Genomic DNA, 23476 nt, shown 5'->3' on the forward strand with positions numbered 1-23476 from the left:
ATTTTATTCAGACATTGAAGACACAACAAAGACCTACAATCACCCATATAAATAAGTAGCGATAGTCAAAATACTATATTTTGTTAGAATATAAACACATTTAAGTCATCCCCTGACCAAACTCCTTATTTTTCACCCAAGGAAGAAACACTTCTTGGTGGAGATAAAACCTGAGACAGATACAATTGATTGAAAAGTACTTGGGGGCTGACAACCTCAGACTTTCATTTTATGGAATATGAAAGAACAAAGGATCTGTCATAGAGAACTGAAATGATACTTCTGGTATGCAAAGTCCAGCTGAAAGACACTGCAGGTCAGCAGTGACTTATGTTTTGTTACTGTCGTGCATCTATAAGGTTTAGCCCACTTAAAGACAAGTTTCTTGGTGATTTCCTTTTTCTCATGTTCAGTCTTTTTACATTTAGGTCCCCCCTTCCTCACCACATACACACATAGTCTATAAATGAGTATGATTGCATATGTCTGCAAGAGTGCATGCAAATATTTCATGTTGAAATGTTTATGGCAGTTGGTGTTAGGGTAATTAATGTTTGAATCTACAGTTCCAACTACAAAATGAGCCAATTGTAGCTATGATAGAACCATATTCTGACCTTCGTACCTTAACCTTTCCCACATAAGGGCTCAGTATACAAAAAAAATTGAATATAATAAATGTGTATTTATCATTCTACCAAGAAACAGCATTTATTTTTACTCAACTTAGTATCTTTATACATATTTGCTGCTTAAAAAAAAGAATTAGCTGGTCAGCAGCTGAATCTTTTTAATGGTACTGTGCGGCTGACAAGGTGTCAGGGAAGTGCCACCTTTGTAGGAGATAGAAGTCTGTCCTTGGTTTTGTGATGAGTAAACCAGAATGTGCTGACTAAGAGACCTGAGAAACCTCAGGATGACATGATGCCTAGTTCGGACCTGTGATGAGTTTTAGTAGGTAATTATTTTTGAAAGATTGCCAGACTGGTTTTGAACTCTGTCTGACATTTAAGGCCAGGAAACTTCACTTCTGGTAGTCACAAGTTTATGGCAGAAGAAAAGTGTGACTGGTTAGGTTATTTCTTGAATATATGCTTTTTTCCAATTACTTTACCACTTTTAAGACTCAGAAAGGATCAAGCTGCTGATTCAACTTTGAACATATTCTGAAATATTATTTTTAAAAATTAACAGTGATGAAACAATTAACAAATGAAAGAAACAGATGATTTCTAGCAGTTTTCTGGGATTGTTTCTCATACAACATATTGCTAAGTATTGTGCCTCCAACACTTTAAGCATCCTGAATACCTTATATTTATGGAAATAGAAAATGAAAAAAAGTTCTAAACATTAATGAATTTATTTCTTACATTCTTTCTGAAACAATGATACACATATTAAATGATTCACTACCCTTTCTCCATATACTGTTGTAAGTGCTGATCTCAGGCAGATGCATGTCACATATATATTTTTAAAAATTACCTTTAGACAGAAAAATGATAAAACATGTCACCCAATGTACAGGACAACAAAGGTACAATTTCACAACAGTGGCAGGTAAAAATTCACTTGGTATTCATAACTAGAAATGATTTTGTTTCTATCTTTGAATAGCTCATCTTTCTATATGATGTATATTTCATACCCTTAAAACTATTAGATCTCTTGTTTTTCAGAGTAAATGACCAATTTAACTAGCATTTTCAATAGGCATATTTTCTAATTTTATCTGCTTTTATACCTCTCATGTCAGGTAGAAAAACATTTAAGTAATTCGGTTTTTTTTTTTCATCTATACCCAAGCACTGCTTAATGTTCCTCATGCTATTAGATTCATACTTTTGTATAGGATTGTATACATTCTTATATTTGTAGAGTGGAAGTTGTAGAAACATGAACGTATAATCTCTTTCATATTCAAATGTTAACTGTTCATCTGTATTTTTATGGAGAGTTATTGTTCTGACTGAAACCCAGTCTTTGCTACATTTTTTCCCCTGAAACCATGCATACAGTGAAGAGCATAAAAGACATTCATCTGAAGTGTAAAGATTACTAAATGTTTCTTGTTTATAGCAGTGTAATCATCAGGAAAGTTTAGGTCTAGAACATTCCCAGCTTTCCCCAAATCTACAACCCCATTTTTGCATCTTATACTTCTATAAACTGCCTTCTTACCTGACATAGTCTCAATGGTGACATATACCTGGACTTTTGTCACTACTGTACCTTTAGCATATAGCTAGAATATGAGAGTTACTCAGCAAGTTTATTTATGAAACATAAAAACTTTCAGATGTGTACTAACTGAAATGAAGAATTGCTTAACCACTGCAGTATAAAGGTATGCATTTTCTCAAAGATCTCAGACATCATTTCTTTTCAGAAGAACAAAATGCCCAGTCGCTAGACCAATTACCATTGCTTATCATTACAACAAAAGAGACTCTTCTCTCAGTTCAGAAATTGTATACTGGGCAAGAAGGCAGAGAGATATCTGAGTGGACAGTTGGGGGTGAAGATGGGGTTGAGGAGTTCAGCCCATGAGGAGGGTGAGGAATATTTGACCAGAACTCACAATCCAGAAATTTCCTAGACTCCTTCTACTCTCTCAACTCCCACCACTTTGCAATCAGTGTTAGGGATTCTGTCTACTAAATAAGTTCTAAATCATCTGGGTTTTTTTTGTTTGTTTGTTTGTTTGTTTTTTTCCATCTCTACTCTCTCTGCCCTGGTCAAAGCCAACATTAATTCTCAACTGAAAGACTCTCAAATGATCCCACTGCTTCCTGTCTTATAACTTTCAATCCATTATCTGATATATTATAAACGAACTTTTAAAACCCCAAATCTGATCATGCTACACTCTTCTATATAAAACTTTCAGTGCTGTTGTTGTTCTTTAAAATTCGTTACTCTTTAAAAATGATAGTTCGCGGGGTTCCTGGGTGGCTCAGTCAGTTGAGTGTCTGACTTCATCTCAAGTCATGATCTCATTCATGGGTTCGAGCCCCGCATCGAGCTCTGTGCTGACAGCTCAGAGCCTGGAGTCTGCTTCAGATTCTGTGTCTCCTTCTCTTTCTACCTCTCCCCTGCTCATGCTTTGTCTCTCTCTCTCAAAATAAATAAGCATTAAAAAGATTAAAAAAATAAAAATAAAAATGATAGTTCACTATAGTATACATGTTTCCATATGATTTTTTCCATACTCAGCATGTTTTCAGATTTGTTTTGATTGCTTAAGGGGACATATTAAAATACAGAGTATGGATTGAAAGGGCTTAGCTAAATCAAATTCATGATATTTGTTCCCTCTGGAGAGGGATGGAGAGAGAGGGCAATAGGGCTGGAGGTAGTTAAGATGACATCTAGGCCATACAAGTATGGATAAAAGTATTACCTATATTATCTTCTGGGAGGAACAGAGAGGCCTAATGATTAAACTTCTCTGAAAATAAAGGCAAGATCTTTTTCATGACTCTGTGACCTTCTTTTACATCATTTCAGTCATGCTTGACCCCTTTTGCTTTCCCATATGCACTTTATTCCTTCTTACCTTCACATATGTGGTTTCTCTTGCATAGAAGGTTTAGAGACAATGGGAAGTATGGGCCCTATCCCATAGTGCTAATAGTAGTGAAAGTAAGTGAAGACACTTGGGAGGAAAATCTACCAGGAAGCAATAAAAGTAAAAATTCCCATATTCTCTCACCCAGAATCTATTTCTCCATAACAACCTTATAGAAACCCTCACACATGTACAAGTGGATATATGAACAAGAATATTCATGAAGGTGTGACTGCAGTAGCAAAATTTATAATTGACCAGATAAATTACAGAATATCAGAATTAACAAATATTGTGCAGTATCCAAAAACGGATAAAATAGATCTCTGCAAACTTACATGATAAAACTCTTTAAGACATCTTTGTTGAGTGAAAAGAAATACCATACTTACATATATTACAGTTTTTCAATTAAAAGCCAGTGAAATAATAATAATATACAATTGGTTTTAAATTTTGTATATATGAAGGGCACCTGGGTGGCTCAGTCAGTTAAGCATCCGACTTCGGCTCAGGTCATGATCTCACGGTTTCTCGGTTCGAGCCCTGTGTGGGGCTCTGTGCTGACAGCTAGCTCAGAGCCTGGAGCCTGCTTCAGATTCTGTATCTCCCTCTCTCTCTGACCCTCCCCTGTTCATGCTCTCTTCTCTCTCTCAAAAATAAATAAAAACATAAAAAATTTTAAATTTTGTATATATGAAAGGAATATAAAGTTTATGATATATAGGGTGGTGGTATGGGGGCTAAAAGTGAGGCATGACCAAAATGGCCTTTAGCTTTATATGTAATGTTCCTGTTTTTGAAGATTGCATTAATGTATGCCATTTAGATAATTAAAAAATTAAAGTCCCAGGATGCCTGGGTGGCTCAGTTGGTTAAATGTCTAACTTCAGCTCGGGTCATGATCTTACAGCTCCTGAGTTTGAGGCCTGAGCTGGGCTCTGTGCTGATGGTTCAGAGCCTGGAGTCTGCTTCAGATTCTGTATCTCCTTCTCTCTCTCTGCCCCTCACCCTCTAATTCTCTGTCTTCCTCTATCTCTCTCTCTCAAAAATAAATAAACATTAAAAAAAAAACTAAAAAAAAAAAAGCCCCTTCCACCCACAAAAGAGATATAAAGATTATTATTTTATGATCTTTTTATTTTTAGTATTCTTATTTTATATTCTTTGGTCTTTGAGTCACACCTTGAGAACCAGCAATCTAAATTACACTATTTTCTAGTAATTAATCTGCAAATTTTAGAATAACTGTTATGTTACTTATTCTTTGAGTTACATGTATGTGTACAGATGTGTGTATATACATATGTGTGTGTGTGTGTGTGTGTGTGTGTGTGGTAACATTTATATGCATGTTAATTTGGAACCTAAAAGCAATTAAGACTTTTTAAAAGTCTTTTATGATTTTATTTTGAAGTATACTCTAATTGAAAGTATTAAGCATAGAACTTAGACATTTCAATCTCAATATTAAAGAGAATCTTTTGTATTTTTTTTTCTAATTTCTATTCACATTATTAACTAAATTGTATGGAATTCTAGTTTGTCTTCTAGCCAAAATTAATATGATGCGTCTCACATATGTTATCATCATACTTATATTTTATTTTTATCTTTGTTATTCAGAGATTGACTCAAAGAATAACCATAATTTTTTTTCTCTACGCCTATCATTTCCCTCCTGAGGCTTTCCCATGTCAGGATTATGTACATTGCTAAACATATAAGATTAGCATAGAAGTGGGATTCATGAAAATTTGTCATAGCTATATTTAAAAAGTCTATGCGTTTTGGGGTGCCTGGTAGCTCAGTTGGTTGGATGATCAAATTTGGCTCAGGTCATGATCTCACAGCTTGTGAGTTCTAGCCCCACGATGGGCTCTGTGCTGACAGCTCAGAGTCTGGAGCTACTTGGGATTCTCTGTGTCTCCCTCTCTCTCTCCCCATCCCCTGCTCATGCTCTGTCTCTCTCTGTCTGTCTCTCTCTGTCTGTCTCTCTGTCTCTTTCAAAAATAAATAAACATTAAAAACAGTCTATTCCTTTGTCAATAACAAAAGCAGAAATTTAGAGTGTTGAATCTTAATACTATGATACGGTATTAGTGTGACAGTTAAATTTTTAGAAGTCCTTATAGCTTATGAAGAACTATTAAATTTTAATATCAACAACATTGCTTCAACCTAGGTTGTATAGATATAATATGTAACCTTATAAATCTAGCATGTCATTGATATTTTATTGAAACATGAAATAATTTTGAAATTTCAAGTAGTTCCAACAAATCTTGAATGTATGCAGAAAGTAGCTGATGTCTTTTTTGTTTTGAAAAATGAATTTGACTTGAATATAACATTCTAAAAATAGCCATCTTGCTTTCAGATGATTTATATTTTCTTTGAAACAACCTTGTAAGTGCATTACTCTTTTTGTTCATTTTATACCAAAGGTACTAGGAAAGTAACCATAGAGTATCCTATTATCTGTTTGATTTGTGTATCTCAGTATACTCCACAAATTGGGCATGAAGCTCAGGTGTTTATTTTTTTTCCATGAGAACCTCAAAAGAATGAAAAGAAGTACTAGCAGGACAATATGCACTATCAGAAAGAACAACAAGAAATCACATTGGGGGAGGGTTATTGGGCAGTATATGGATAGTATTTGTCACTGGAATAATGTGGCTCATTTATATTGTAACTATTCTTCTGTGGAGCTCAAAGCACTTTATGGGCGCTCTCATTAATCCTGAAGCCTCAGCTATGTATTTGGCAGCCTTTGTCCTCACTTTATGGCCTAGGAGAGAGCAGTTTAAAGGATGTCACTGTGCAGGCATTTGCAAAGTGTTTCGAAAACAACCAGTGGGGAGAACTGTAATGTGAACTGGTGAGAAGGACTTTTTACTTTATTTATTTATGTATGTATTTATTTATTTTATAGACTATTATTTATAAAGTAGTGATTGCCCAATGAAGCCAACTGCTATATATAATTATTTAAAATATTCCGACTTTTCTTTGCCTCCAGGACACTTTTCCTTCTGACTCTGTCTGTGTCACTCATAGAACTTTCATTCTCCCACACACCCAGGATTGAAACCTTAATTGCTTTCTGTACCACCTCATTGCCACTGTTCTGTTCAGTGGGTTGCTAAGTGTTGACAATTCTACTTTTTCACTCTTTTTACATGGCTCTTTACTTTCTGCTTCTAGAGACATCCTGGTTTATGCAGGTATTACTTCTTGTTGAGAAACTGTTATAGCTTCTAACACTTTTGACACCAGACCCTTAACTTCAGGGTCTAAAAGAGGCAGACACTGAGCCCACTTCTGTTGCTTATCAGCTACGTGAGTTTAAGCATTTCAAAGTTTCTGAGCTTCAGAGTCATTTTTGTAAAATAGAATTAACAATAACTAGGTTAAAAAATTGTATCATCATATATAAAGTGTGAAAATGCAATGAGGCAATATATGCTAAATACAAGTGTCTTGAAGAATGGGATCTATTTTTGGTGTTATTGTATTTCCCCTTTTCCCTTTTCTTTATATCACTTTAAGATCAATATTTCTAAAACCCACTTTCATGGTACTAATTCCCTGCTCAAAACCCTATCAAAGTCCCTAGGGCTTACCTAATATTCTCCACACTTCTACATCCATCATCTACAAGGCCTATCTCAACAAAGATTCTATAATCCTAGCCCTAATCTACAACATATATGGTAATCTCCAGTTAATATTGGCTGCTTGCTATTCCCTTTTCACACCTTTTCTTTCCTATTACAGCCCATTTAGTCATGTTGATTCTTTTGCCTAGAAGTATCACTCTCATACATATTTTCTTTACAGTTTGAAACTTACATGTTGTATTAAAAATCATGTCAAAGCCGGGATCATTTGACACCAGCTGCAGCTAAAGAGAACAGTTCTAGTAATTGTTGTTAGTGCTCTAGCCGCTACTTTGAAAGTAACTCTTATTTTCCTGTAATGAGTCAAGAAAAGTCACTTCATGGGCCAAACTTTGACATGCTGACCACTGACTGGTCATGGGACCCTGCTCTTCCACTCACCCATTAGCAGTTTATTTTTCGCTTCCACCGAACTCATCACTGTCTTTTTCAAGTATCAGTCTCTCCCTTATTTCGGGAATACATATCCTCTCCAGGCCTGCTGAAGCCTTTTTGCCTTGCTAGTTCATTTCACATACCCTGTTAAAGACCATGGGTTTCCTGACCACTCTGAAATCCTTCTATTCCCTGAATAGTTCCAGTCACAAAACTGGACATTTTGGATCGTCTGTCCCTTCTCATATCTGTTGGGCTCTCTGTTCCAATCCCAATCCAACTGCCACAAAAATGCAATGATATAGTATTGCCAACGGGGATGTATTCTTGCTTAGAACAACTTGTGGCCACTTAACATCCCACTCATTTTCGACCTCTTCTAAGAAACATTCATAATGTCGACTAAGAATGACCAAAAAGGTTCATGATGTGTAGTGCAGGGTGTAATGTTACATCTTTGGACTTTAAGATTATTACATGAAGAAGCTAGAAAGAAAATTTAGGCCAAAGTGAATAATTCTGAATTTTGTTCAAGCTCCATTATCATAAAAAAGCTTTTAAAAGATGACTGTGCCCAGTGCTATTTGAAGTCTTACATATAAGCACTAACAAAGACACTGGTCCTGTCCTCACAGTACACCCTAGCTTATTAACTATACTAAGCATAGCCATGTCTCCCATTGTGTCATTACAGCCTTTTCTGTGACTTCAAAGAAGACTTAATTTTGGTGAAATAACCTTTCAGTACACTAAATATATTACCTTAGTAAGAAAATAGGCAAAGCATTATATCAGCGGCTTTTTTTTTAATGTTAATTTGGGTCTCATTTCATAAAATACTTGCAGGAAATGTACATACAAAACAAATTGCTAAATTACATTTGCCAAATTATAGGGCTTTTCAGTCAGAAAATTTTCACACATCTAAATTAGGAAAGAGAATTATTAATAGAATATTTTTGACTGGAATTTTGTGTAGAGGCAACTCAAGTGGGCTCGATGTGGATTTGATGTGAGTCTTGGCACGGGGCTCGATACGGGGCTCGATCCCATGAACTGTGAGATCATGACCTGAGTTGAAATCGAGTCAGTCACTTAACCAACTGAGCCACACAGGTGCCACTCTGTAGAGATAATTCTTGATGATCAATCTGTGGTTTATTAAAAGAAGGGAATTTTTTTTTCCATGGCATATGTTTAAAATCTCTACTTTTTCTTTTTCCTTCCGGGTGTTTCTTCTCCCAGTATACACCATTACAGCAAAATACTGGAGTGATAATTTTCAAATCATAACTCTATGTATGATTATTAGTAAAAATAATTTTAATTGTAGTGTAAGAAAAATGATAAGCCATGTTGGAAATTTATGGACATCTTTCATATTACCCTTTCCACATCTGAGGGACTTTTCTGCAATGATAATGAGATATTCACCTCAAATTTAGATGTAACCATCTAAATGTAAAGAGCCTATTTCAACACTAAGATGAGAAATATTTATATTAAATTACTGTCAGGATTATAAAGCAGCATATGACATTTTGAAACCCATTTTGGAGAGGAAACTGTTAATTTATTTACATTCCCATAGACAAGTTTAAAATCAAAACTTTAAAAATTGAAGTCCTTAGACATTATATACATAATGAGTTTAAGGCTGCAAAGAGGTGAAAAACGTTCCCAGAGTCACTTCCCCTTTAGAGGAAGAGTAAGAACCAGATGTTGGTCTCTGGACTGAGCCAGGGTCCCTTTCTTGTATCAGTGTTTCTATTTTCAGAAATAGAAAATACACAAGAATCGTAGAAGATCTGGGAAGCACTGCATATTTGATAGCTCCTTTAATCTAATATCTATATCAGGAGAGCAAGGGTTAATTATTTTCTACTTTTATTATCAAAAACATCCAAAAAATAAGTAAATCCAGAAATAAAACATTGGTTTTCTGCCTGTTCTTCTAATTAGCCACATAAAATAATGTGTTCCTGTTACAATCTGGTATGAAGGATTTTATTGTAAATTAATGGTTGTGTACTTTCACAACAACCAACAAACACATCCTCATAGTTTATTTGCTATCTTTTGAAAAATGCAAACTACACTGTTCCTAAAACTAGAAACTTTGCAAATCATTCCGATGTTCATACCCTTCAAGTTTGAGATGGGAAGCTTCTCGGGGGAATGCCTCTGAAGAGGATTGCTTTGCTTATATTACATGTAATGTGCAGATGGCCAATTATTCCAGTTATGAATCTAGACTACTCTCCTTGAAGTAAAGAACAAACTAGATATTTTATCTGTCTCTTAGTTTGTTTTTCTTATGATATAGTTTATGGTTTGTTTCCAAATTGTCATGTTCTTGGAATGCTTTAGGGAATGAATAGTCTGAGTAGACAAATGGTGAATACAAAAAAATAGAAATATTTAGACTTTTTTTTTTTCTAACGTTTTATTTATTTCTGAGAGAGAGAGAAAGAGAGACAGTGTGAGCAGAGGAGGATCAGAGAGAGAGTGAGACACAGAATCTGAAGCAGGCTCCAGGCTCTGAGCTAGCTGTCAGCACAGAGCCTGACGCGGGGCTCGAACCCATGAACTGTGAAATCATGACCTGAGCCGAAGTTGGACGTTTAACTGACTGAGCCACCCAGGTGCCCCAGAAATATTTAGACTTTCAAGGAAAGGGAAATCAGTTCTCATATCATCAGTCATTCCTCTGAAATAGAATTAAGAAAATATTTGTCAATATCTGAATGTTGCCACTGCCATTGTACATCTGAATATTCACTTAAAATAACAAACTTACCAACTGAAACTCAGTGACATAAAACCCTGTGCCAAAGGAAGTCCTGTTTCTTGAGTAGAAAGGAGCAGACTACAAAAATGCTTTAAAGCGCATGCTGTTAATGATGACCACCATCTACTTGAAGCATAGGAATGGACTTTGAAGTAATGTGGCAATGTGTTGGAAAGCCATTTAAAAGAAAACAAAACATGTAAGGTATTTATAAAAATATTTTCTCATAATTCTCTAAATAATAGTAAATGCAATTATAACCTACCAGATTTCAGCTAACAATTTAATTAAATAGTGTGCTTGTGTCCTGTATACCAGCCCAAATGAAGCATAGCACCTCATTTAACTGCACATTAATCAAGACTTTTTAAGACAATAATAAAAAACTCTTCTTTATTTGAATGTCTATGGCATCCACAAATATATGGAAGATCCAAGCATATTTGTTTGAGGGGAGAGAATAATGATAATTTGTATTTTAATGCCCTTTGCCCCAAATAATTTCACTTTACCAATATAGATCTAGAGTTTATATATCTAACCAGTAAAGAAAAATATCTTTAGTGGTGGGAAAAGTCATGAAGGAGCTGTCAGCTCGTGCTGAGCCTGTGTCATATTCATAATCAATAACTTTGGATAAACTTACTGGAAAGAGAGAGCTCAAATTAAATTAGCAAATATTAATATAAACATTAAAAATATTAACAGATTTTTCTTGTATACTATTTTAAAAATAAATCTATACATATTCTCTATGCTCTTTTAATAGCAGATTATAGAGATGCTTTGTTTTATAAACAAGCATGTTACTTTCTATCCCCTTTATGACTTTTTACAACACATTAGCTAAGTGTTAAAATACTGTGATAATTACTAGGGAATATGGCAAGATGCTTTAGCTTAGGAGAGGACCAATGAAATGAGGAGATGAGACCATCTGTGTCTACAGTTTTAGGGTTTTGTGATTGCAACTTTTATATCATGAGTCATGAGTTTTAGGTTTATGATCAGACAAAAAAAATTATTCACTTGCACATCGATCTGATCATTCATCCAAATGATGCTGCTTTTACTGTGCAGTGGGCTAAGCCATGGGAATATAACAGTGAATTAGCCCCTGAGAAGCTTAAACTCTGGTCAGTGAGCAGAAAATAAAAAGGAAATTAGAACAGAACAGTGTTTACTAAATATATAAATGAGGATATATGTGGGGGCACATGCAAAGACATTTAAGATTTGGGTAAACAGCCAGCTTTTAGACCTACAATTTATATTAGTTTGAGGGCAGGCAGGAAATATGATGTAAATTAAAGAAACAATACTTCATTTTAGCTATGAAAATGATTATCAATACAAAACCCTATATGGTAAAAATATATCCATGTGTATATGTGAGTGTGGGTGTATGTATGTATGTATACACAGAGACACCAGGAGAACAAAGGAGGCCCAAGAAGACTGCATAGCACAAAGAATTTTTAAGTGTTAAATATTTCTTTTTTAAATAATAACCTAAAGAACACAGTACTGAATTTCACTAGCTTGAGGGAAGATGGCGATATTCATAACCAGCAGGTTATGAGATACTGAAATAATAAAAGATCAGCTGTATTTACAAGGGCAACAAAATGACTAGCCAATTTAGTGCACTGGTCATTTCAGGGAAATAACTGTAAATTTAGTGAGCTAAAATAAAAATGAAAAAACATTTGCGCCAGTTATTTAATGGTCTGATTTCTGTCAAAGTGGCAGTTCTCTGGAGAAAGTCAAATAAAATATTCTGGGATAACATCACTGATATCAATGTGCTCCTTTGCTGTTTGGGTCTTTCTCTAAAAGTACAGCACAAAATGCTTTTGTTTTGTTTTTTAAGTCTCTGCTTTTCAAGCTCTCTGATTGCTTGGTTCGCTGGCAAGTAGGCAGTATTTACATTTTAGGTTTGTGAGTCTTCAACTATAATGAATTAGAATTGTTGAAAACCAAGGGGAAAAAAAGAAGTCACATCAGTTAGCTATTGTAATATTTATTCATGGCTGAAAACTGTTGTAAATGTAATTTTGATCTTGAATCACTGAATTTATCTTTGGGGAAAGGACATAAACAAAAAGAAGGGCTCTGGATCCAATTTACACTCATTATTTAGGGACAGCATACAAGAAGCCTCGTTTCCCATTTTAAAAGAGACTCTGAGAAAACTGTTGGGTTGGGGTTTATTGATACAATTGAAGGTTCTTTCATCTTTAATTTTGGGAAAGGTGAGCAAACACACCCCATTATTTTTTATCTTCTTCATCCTGTTTTTTTATGTCTTCTTTGCTATGAAAATTATGTAAGTTGTGCTGTGGAAAAATATATAATGATTTAGGACAGTTCTTGACTAATGTGCATATGAATTACCTGGGGATCTCCAAGACTTCAGATTTAGATTCAGAAGGTCTGAGGTGGAGTTTAAGACTCTGAATTTAAAAAAAAATTGTTTAATGTTTATTTAAACAATAAATAGAGACATAGAGAGAGAGAGAAAGCCGGGGAGCAGCAGAGGGAGAAGAAGACACAGAATCCAAAGCAGGATCTAGGCTCTGAGCTGTTAGCAGAGCTGGATGCTGGGTTCAAATTCACAAATCACCAGATCACGACCTGATCCAAAGTTGGATGCTCAACTGACTGAGCCACCCAGGTACCCCAAGACTTTGTGTTTCTAATAACTTCCTAGATGATGTCCATGCTGCTTGTCCAAGGACTACACATTGAATAAAAAGAGTCTATAGGATCTCCACTATTTTATATCATGTAGCTTGGATCTTATGTTTACACACACAGGTGCTGAGAGCTGAGTTACTTCCCTCAACTTCCTCTCTGATGTACTATCCTCTCTGATGGCAACACATAATCATCACCAACCCACACAAAGCTCTTCTTGCTTTATTTACTAGCATTTGGGTGTTTTTTCTTTGTTTTTTGTTTTTTGTTTGTTTGTTTGTTTGTTTTTTAACCTCACTTTTTAACCTCACTTCACTTCTTGGTGAATTAATCTGAGGATCCCAGTGTCTAAGATGTCTAGTTTCTGAAGGTTTCGTTTTTTAATACTCTCTGAGGAATCAGTACTTGCTGTTTTTCAACTTGCACTTTTTCAACTGAGTTTAAAAGAATTCCATCTTGCCACATAAAAAATGTGCAGGTGGTAACAGTGTTCAGATTTCTTTATTCACATAACCAAATATGATTGAAGTGGACATCAACAACTTGAAAAAAGCATAATCCAAAATCTACTAAATATGTACAACCAGAAAACCTTTTCACTTATTTCCAACCTCATTTCTTCTACGTTTCACCTACTATGGGCCAGGCTTTTGGCCTCTGAGCTCATATGCTCTTTCTCTTTCAGTAAGTCAGCATAATGAATGCCCTTCGGTGTCATCTTGGTTGTTCAGGTATAGTAGAGGGGATGACAATATGAGTATACTGAAATCGTTTATATATTACACTTCACAGGGAGAGTCAGTGATGAAGTCGGACTTGGGACTCTGACTTCATCCAGTTTCCTCTTTCTGCTATATTCGGGTGCCAATGTGTCAGAGATTGGGCTATTGATGGCATGGTTTGACTTGGATCTTTATATAGCTTGCAGAGTACATAAAGTGAAGAGAGAACCAGAGATCTACTAAAATATAAGTTAGTGTCATTCTTCATTGAGCATAAACAATGAACAGGGCAAGATATCCATGCTTTAATTGAATAGTAGGAATGCTAAGAGGTAATGCAAACATCTTTTCCGTTCAGTGCCCTTTGCATCAAGGCACACATTCTGCCTGATTTTCAACACCCACCTAGTGGATTCTTATAGTTCATCAATGTGTTTTAAAATGTAAATGATCAGGGGCGCCTGGGTGGCTTAGTCGGTTAAGCGTCCGACTTTCGCTTAGGTCATGATCTCGCGGTTCGTGGGTTCGAGCCCCGCGTCGGGCTCTGTGCTGACTGCCAGCTCAGAGCCTGGAGCCTGTTTCAGTCTATGACTCCCTCTCTCTCTGACCCTCCCCTGCTCACGCTGTCTCTCTCTCTCTCCTAGAAATAAATAAAACATTAAAAAAATTACTTTAAAAAAATAAAATAAAATGTAAATGATCAAAAATGGTACATATATTTATTTTTATTCAAAGCCTCTTAATAATGTCACACAATAAAAGTCTCTCAGCTCTTCTTCAATAAATGAGTTAGAAAATAACATTTGTCTATTATTTAATCTTAGTATACTGTAAAGTCCTGTTTATACTGTCTGCTCTCATAAGTGAACTGTTTGTCAAATTTCCGTTAAGCTGAAGGTGAAAAATTAATGAACCACTTCAGATATTTCAAAACTAATGCAAGTCTATTACTCATGCAAGAAACAAATCAAAGATTTGAGTACAAATCAATTAGGGTTTAGGGTGCACTCATATTTAACTTTTAAATATATTGTTTCATATGCCTGATAGAGCATTATAAAGAAAAAAGTAATGCAGTTATTGATTTTTCATTAACAGATAAATACATCTCAGATTATTTTATTTATAAAGATAGTCTTTTTTTCACACGAAAGCTAATTTTACAGCAAGGTTAACCAGTGAATTGATGAGGATAGATAGGTTTGGAAAGTCTATGTGATATGTCTGCTGTGGGAGAGTAGTTAGCTGGGGAAAAAACCACAAATGTATAGCAAACATAGTATTAATAGAATATAATGTAATTTATTCTTTGGTTGTATCATTGTTCCACTAAGCATTCAGAAAACCAATAAGATAGTGGTGTTGAAACCATTTTTCAAAGAAATGCTGATCATGTTGTGTTCCTGGCATTGTGCTAGGCATTGCATGTCACTCAATGATATGGAATACTTGTTTTTTGTCTTTAAGGATTTTAGAGTTTAAAGAGGAGAAACAAAGTTAAAAAGTGATAAGTATGAAATGCTTATAAGTATGTAATGATAATGTTAATTAGAAATGACAAGCACTACAAAAAAAAAAAGGTGCATAAATTATCACATAGAGTTGAGGATGACAGAGAAACCTTCTTATAAAAGGATGACTTTTGAGCTTGGTTTTAAAGGAAATGTATACTTCAGACCTATGTGATGCATGGGAAGAGCAAACGACATAGAAGGAATGGCTTAAGCCAAAACCCGGAGATCATACATCGCAGAATATGTCAAAGACAGCTTATGTGTTAGCATAAGATGTATGGAGAGGAATGATGGGAAACAGTGTTTAAAATATAAAGTCTGAGATTGTGAAGAGCCTTGAATGGCAAACTAAAGAGTTCACTATTTGATCTGGGGAGATTATGCAGCATTTTAAGAAGTTTCATTTTGGGGTGCCTGGGTGGCTCAGTTGGTTAAGCATCCAACTTCAGTTCAGGTCGTGATCTCATGGTTCATGAGTTCGAGCCCACATCAAGCTCTGTGCTGACAGCTCAGAGCCTGAAGGCTGCTTCAGACTCTGTGTCTCCCTCTCTCTCTGCTCCTTCCCTGCTCATACTCTGTCTCTCTGTCTCAAAAATAAAAATAAATAAATAAATAAATAAATAAATAAAAGTTTCATTTTGTGTTGGTAATGTGTCAGCACCTAACATCCATGATAACATCAAAATAACATTTCACGTTTCTCAGAAATATCATTTTATTGTCCTATGTACACTAGAAATCCAGAAGGTAAGGGCTGAGGGAGAAAATATATGCTGAAGAAACATAATAAGCTGGCTATATCAGAGCTTCCTGGCTGGTGTGCTGAGGGACACCATCTATACGTTGAGATATTAACCACTGTGGCCCCAGGTGCAGCCTGGAACAATAGAGACTAGAGCTGGTCACTTGAGGCTGAGGGCAGCTTCCTTGGAGACTGAAAATTCCTTTTGGATTTCATCAGTAGGATGAATGACTGCTAGCATCTTCTGGTGAATCCTGCAGGGTCTGGATCATGGGCATGCAACCTGCACCGTTGCATAGGCCCCTACTCGGAAGGGTCCACACTTGTTTTAATGCTCTGCTGTTGCCATCTTGAAATTCTTCATGCTTTCTGAACAAGAAGTCCCACATTGTCATCTTGTTCTGGGCCCTGCAGATTATACAGCCAGTCTTGGTACTCCGACATGAAAATGGCTAGGAAGCGATGTACTACATTGTGATCGAAATGCGCTGTCATATACCCATACAAAAGGAGTTACTGAATTATGCAACCAGCATTGTGTTTACATAACAAAACTGATTCGAAGCTTAAATCTTTATTATTTTTTCCCTTCAAAGCTATGGCTGCTATGGCTGCCATAGGCCTAAGCTAAATATCATTTTGTTTTAGTCTTGTGGTTTTCCAGATGATAAATTAAGGGAGCACTTCTGTAACATATTTTCTCATTTATAATCTGCCTCCTGCAGCCTGGATACTAGTGTGGTTGAGTCCGCACCCCCTACAGTCCTATCAAATTAAATTCTGAGAAAACCTTTGGCAATCATTTTCCCTAATAAAACTTCTGAAAAATGAAGCGCTGTGTTCACAGACATTCTGGCGACTTGATAGAGTCATTCCATTGTGTATTTCCTCTCTGAGTCCATATCAATATATAAACTGAATATGTATTTTTTAATTCTTAAGCAAAGTTTAATTTATTCCCTCCATTCTCTTTACTCTGAGTACTTGTGTATTTTGCTTTTACTTGTGTTACCATGGTTTCCTCTCCTTATTTTTATTTAATTTTTGTTTTTTATTCAAAGTTATAGACGACTATATTAAAATAATTCTAAGGTTAGTTTACAAAAACTTCATCTTCTCCCCTCCTTCTCTATGTTTTTTATGTCCCACCTCTCTCCCAAAGGCAAACACTTAATTCCTTTCAGTATTTTTAGTTGTTCCCTGCATTTTATATTTGCCTCTCTGTGTCTCAGAAGCATGTTTAAGAGTTTAATTCATTTTTCAGTTTTATCTATTGCCACTATGGAAAATAAAGATGCAGTTTGCTCCATGAGTCCTCATCCATGAATTTTTCCCTTTGCTTTTCTTTCTGAAGGAATATCCAATTTTTTGTGTTAAATAGTCATTATTTATATTATTATGACTATGTAAATATTATTCACATTGTATGATGATTGCATTTCCTTCTTGAACAACTTTTGATCCCTTTGAAGCTAAAGATTGTCTAATTTTTAGATTTCTTATCATTCTGTGTACCTAGAAGATCTTCACATACTCTCTTTTTTAAAAAAAAATTAAAAATGTTTTTATTTATTTCTGAGAGAGAAAGACAGCGTGAGCAGGAGAGAGTTAGAGAGAGAGGGAGACACAGAACCTGGGGCAGGCTCCAGGCTCCAAGATGCCTGCACAGAGCCTGATGTGGGGCTCGTACCCTCAACTGTGAGATCATGACCTGAGCCGAAGTCGGAGGCTAAACCGACTGAGCCACCCAGGCGCCCCGATCCTCACATACTCTCTAATCTCTGTTGTAAATATCCTCTCAGTACAGAAGCACACATCTGGCTCTTCCATTATTTTTGTCTTCCTGGTAACCTCCATCCTTGAGCCTCCTGATCTCCTTACTCTTATCCTCATGAGCTCACCTGCTATGTGCCATTCTAAGATTGTCCTTGGCTGACTGCACCTACTTAATGATGGCACAGTTGAGTTGATTTGAAGTTCTCTATATGGATGGGCTATTGACTGATGGGTTTTAACATGGGTTGTTTTTGGTGAGTTGTTTTATTGGTGGACTGGCAGATTTTCAGTATTTTTGTATAGTCTCCAGTGACCTGGTCTTATGAGAGAATGGAGGTAAATGCAGGTGAATATTCTGCCAGCATTAACTAGGATACATAATAGTATTTGGACTGACGTGCCTCACATAAGTTTTAATAAATAGAGTATAACTAAGGAATAAACAAAAGAACTAAAATAAACATATGGTTCAGATTTTGAATACTTATGACAAAAACTTCTCTTCGTGTGTTTTTAATTTCTGTTTGCTAAGGATTCTGTTCCCTTCTCTTCTGAATCTAGATGGAAGCTTTAGGCAAAACCGACCAAACCTCACGACCCTCCTGGTACAGCCCATTTCAGCATCTCTTGTTGCGAAACTGATCTCTTCACCAAACAGCAGAACCAAAAACGGTATCTGTAGCCCTCTAGAACTGCCAAACAACGGTAAAGTATTTAATGTCTTTGTGTGTATTTTGTAGTCTTTGTAAGGACTGTGATCATTTTTAATCTCTTAAATTGACACTTTGACAATTATTCTTAAAAAAAAAAAACCTTACTTTGGTGAGATGAGCATTTATTTCTCTTCTGTGGTTCTTTAAGGGACATTTTTGGAAAGTAATTTTGATAAAGATGGAGAATTGATCAAACCTAGAGATTTAAAAAAAAAAGGAAAAGAAAAAAGCATTTTAAACTGCAACAAAGAAAAGCAGCTTTGCAAATAAAGCATTTCGTACATTCATGGAAATCTGCTTAACGTGGCTTCCTCACTTCAGCTCCAGCAGTCTCTTTGCCTGCCAAGATTCAGTGGATAGCAGTCAGCTATCTGGGGTCTGAAGTCTTTTAGTAGAAAGCATTAAAGCCTAATTCCTGCGATTGACTAAAAAATCCCTGTGTCTTTACGCATCATCGCCTGAGAGATGCTTCTTGTGCTGAGGTGCAGTTTGTCAGGCCTTGTTGTAGCAGATCGAATAAAACTGAAGTAGTTAAGCTACCTGAGTGGGAGGGGGGAGGGTGCAAGCCACAGGCTGCATCTTATTTCTGTCTCCAGCCTCAGCATTGGCATTCTAAAGAAGAGACGCTCTTTACATATTGTTAAATTTGTATCTAGTTTTCGGAAAATTCAACTCAGGGACTCCGTTTTTGTGTCCAGACTTGCTGGCTCACCTACCCATGTTTTATCTCATCTGCTTTTCTCTTGACAACAAAAACATTAAAAAAAAAAAAAAGTATTTTGAAGACGCCTAAAAAACAAAAAAACAACAAAACAAAAAACCTCCCAAAATTCTGAATGCATTCAGGATTGCCCTTTGTTAGACAAATGCATACACTTTTTCAAAGTCCTATCGATTGAGTGCCTCCCAAACTGATTATTGATTGAGCAAGTAGGAAATCTAGAAAACAACGATACGGCTGTTTCCTTAAAGCAGGAATACAGAAGCCTTAGAGGAGCTTTCTGTTTTGTTTTGCTCTTCTGGTCTTTTTTTCTGAGTTCTGAAAATTGATCATGGGGTCTATTTGTTAAAATATGTAGAGAAGGCTATAATAATACTTTAGTTGTAAGGAAAGCAACAAACTTGTAAAAGACCAGATTTAAGCCCAGATTCAATGAATGAATTAATTTGATATTCAGAGCCCCTAATGTGTTCCAGCCACCATCCTGCCCTTAGTGAGCTGACGATCGACATGCTGGTTCCCTGGAAGCTGCCATCGCTGTATCTACAGAAGGATAACTAACCTTTTAGTATCTCAAGTTGGTCTGAGAAGCAAGTTATGATGTGCACTGCAGTATTTTTGCAAAGTGTAAAATGTTATGTTAGCAAGTGTCTTTCTTATCAAAGAATTCTATGTTTCCTCCATAATATGTTAAATATCTGTGTAATAATGGCACACTATGCAAAAGGTCACTTTCTTGAGTTTAGTAAGCCCTGCATATCTGGCTCACTGCGGTCAGTGTGGAGCCTGCCTCAGATCCTCTGTCCCTCTCTCTGCCCCTCCACTGCTCACATTTCCTCTCTCTTAAAAGAAAAAATAAAATGCAACAAGATAGGCCTGCTTTCTAAGGAATTATGGCATATCAAGTTTTCCTCATGGATATAGTAGCTATTATTGTTTTTAGAAAAATTCAGATGGAGATGTATGTAAATCAAGAAGATATTTCACGTTATAATAGGTACTTACATTATTTTTTTATTTTTTAATTTAATTTTTATAATATATTTTCTATTTTATTTTTTTAATGTTTTTTTATTTATTTCTGAGAGAGAAAGAGAGAGACAGTATGAACAGGGGAGGATCAGAGAGAGAGGGAGACACAGAATCTGAAACAGGCTCCAGGCTCTGAGCTGGCTGTCAGCACAGAGCCCAACGCGGGGCTTGAACCCATGAACTGTGAGATCATGACCTGAGCTGAAGTCAGACACTTAACTGATTGAGCCACCCAGGCACCCCTACATTATCTTTTTAAAGATAGGGTTTACATTTAGATTTCCCAAATAGTGGTGGAGCATGAGTTCTTAAATTTAAATTAGTCCTAAATGTAGGATAACAACCCTTTACCCCCAATGTTTTGGATAATAATACTCATGATACAGCCAAGATAATTGACATATAAGTTTTCTCATAAACACATTAAATATTATTATGATATATGAAAGAATGTAACATGAAAAGTTACAGAAGAAAGTGCTCTATTTTGGAGCAGTAAGAACAATACTGACAGTTTATAGATTACAAATTAATTTAAAGCATATTATAATTATATCTTACTGTTGAATTTTCTTAGTCTTGAGCCTTAGTGTAGGAAAATCTTCACCAAGAAGTTAGGCAGGAGCACAATAAAAATATGTATACAAATCAACTGATTACTCATCTTGTCCACTTAATCCTTTATATATACCAATTCTCTGTAGTTCAGACAACAATCTAGTGGAATTTGCTTATCATATTTGCTTTCTTAGAATCCATTTCGGCCCTCCGCTTTTTTGAACTGTTTCCAGCATTTCCCAGGAATATAGATTGAGTAGGTTTGAACACATCCCAAGCTCTAGAAACAGATCCTGATTAGTTCAAATCTATTGGCATATCACATCAACCATATTATGATGGTTGATTAAGGATGATATTGGTCATATAGGGCCAAGACTCAATTTTTGGAATTTATTTGAGCAATGACTCACTTTAACACCAAAGCTGAGCAAAAAAGAATATAGCCCAAGGATCTTTGGTAACATGCTTGAGACTTTGGGAGTATAGCCTACCTGAAAATGGAGCCAATACAAGGGAGGTACAAATGAATAATGGGAGGAGAGAGAGAGAGAGAGAGAGAGAGAGAGGAAACTGTCTTCATAGAATTTGAACCCTAAAGCTTTGTCTGAAGCCAAGTCTGCTGAACTGGCCATATGTATGAGTCAATACATGCCCTCTACCATTTTTTTTTTTCCAGTCAGTCTATGTTGGGTTTTTAGTTCCTTGCAACAAAAAGCTACCTAACTGAAACAGACCATAAAACTTGAACTAAATGAAGGTATTAAAGATCTGCATTCATGAAATAGGTTCAGCAAAGTAAAGTGGAAAGCACAGTGATTTATGGAAAGTCCTGAGAGAATGAGAATTGCTTGAGGAATAGAAAAAGAATCAGGAAAATATGCGCAGACATACACACAAATGGCTTGCTTAGATGATTGCATATTGACTGTATTTTATTTTCCATGGTCTTACTTTTAGTAAGCTTTACCCATTGATCTATCTAATATGTTATCAGTCTTTCTCCCTGAGAATCAACCAAAATATGGAAATTTAATTTACGGTTATTGGTCTAAATTTATGGTTAAAAACCATGAATAAAGTGGAAAAAGGAGAGGAGGAAGTTTAAAATCCATTACTTTAATTTAAATTTAAGTGAACTAAGTTAAAGAAACATTATAATATATTTGATGAATCACATTTGATGAATAAAAAATTACTATTTCAATGTTGCATAAAAATTAATGTCATCAGCGATAACACATTTTTACATGAGTAAATTTACATGTTCTCTTCAAATGAAGATACCTATATATCTATATTTACCATTTCCCTGTTCACAATTTTATATATTCTTTGATTAAAATTATTTTAATTAGAATAATATAGTGATAATGTCAGTTATATTTTTTATACATTTCAAATGTATTTTGAAGATTTATATTTCTAATTTGTTAATAGCTACTTAAAAGTATTAATTATTATCATTTTCTGAGCAGAGATTTAAAAAGATATATTGAACATATCCAAAAATTGAGGTTATACTAAAATTTATTGGCAAATAGTAAATATTAGGTTTTTAGGAAATATTTATTAGCCAGAAAAGTTAGTGCAGTAGCATTCAGTATTATTTTTAGTTACAAATGAGATTAATCAACCTTTTCAGAGTAGTCCCTAAAGTTCTACATGTGAGAAGATCCAGGAGTACATTATGTTATTCTGGTTAAAGAGTTTTTTGGTAGATATATCAAGTAGATAATGGAGCAGTATGGAAATGATAAGATATGGCCCTTTTTGGGACTTGCGAAAGAGAAATTCTCAGTAGACCTAAATAAATAATAATAATAAGAGAATTGAAAACTTGTGTTAGGGAAGAGTAAGTTTAATAGTTTCCAGCCATGAATCTGGAGGAACATATCCAAAAGAACATGGGAAAATTTTAATTTGTCTTGACGATTTCTATATGGGATGCATATAGATATAGAGGCCACTTGTATTCCAAAAATTCAGTAAGCTACAATACTTTTACAATCAGTGTCATGACAAATGTTAGGAGTCACTAAACTGTGCAATGGTGACACCTCAATTTTATGGCTCTTCAAGCAGCCAGTTGCACAGTGAACCAAGGAGTCTGAACTGGAAGCTGATAACAGAGTAATCCGTAGAACTAAAGATCAGCCTTCAAGAGCTGTCAGAGTGAAGTCCTCAGACAAAAGGAAAAAAAAGCTTCAGAAATGACTTTGAAGGACTACTCATCTTAAACTACTCTGTCTTAAACAGAGTGAACATAGGTGGGAAACCTATTGTCCAAAGTCCACAGAAAGTACAGTCAATTCTCTCTTTCCTAGGGAGTGCAGGCTTCGTTTACTAAGGGTGACAGATCTGTCATTCACCCAGAACTTCTCATGTTTCCCAGCTTTCTGTCTTGACAGTTTTGATTTTTGGAAATGATTCAGCCTAGATTCAGTCTAGAGTTTGTTTGTTTGTTTGTTTGTTAAAAGACCTAAAGACAACCTGAGAAGTATACTCTTAGGCAGAATTATTGTAGCAAGTATTTTTCAATTCCCAATGTTTCTCAGCAATTTTTATCATT

General features: G+C 35.5%; 1 protein-coding gene across 1 annotated transcript in view; it reads left to right on the forward strand.

Annotated features, from left to right (window-relative positions):
- NAALADL2 (N-acetylated alpha-linked acidic dipeptidase like 2) overlaps positions 1-23476 on the forward strand; it is a 665926-nt gene that overhangs the window by 311019 nt on the left and 331431 nt on the right. Inside the window, exon 5 of the mRNA XM_039256707.1 lies at positions 18442-18585. Coding sequence (XP_039112638.1) covers positions 18442-18585 — 144 coding nt within the window. The remainder of the gene's footprint in view (positions 1-18441; positions 18586-23476) is intronic.

Source organism: Hyaena hyaena, unplaced genomic scaffold (genome assembly GCF_003009895.1).
Source record: "Hyaena hyaena isolate Hyena2069 unplaced genomic scaffold, ASM300989v1 scaffold_586, whole genome shotgun sequence".
In the NCBI taxonomy this organism is placed as follows: domain Eukaryota; kingdom Metazoa; phylum Chordata; class Mammalia; order Carnivora; family Hyaenidae; genus Hyaena; species Hyaena hyaena.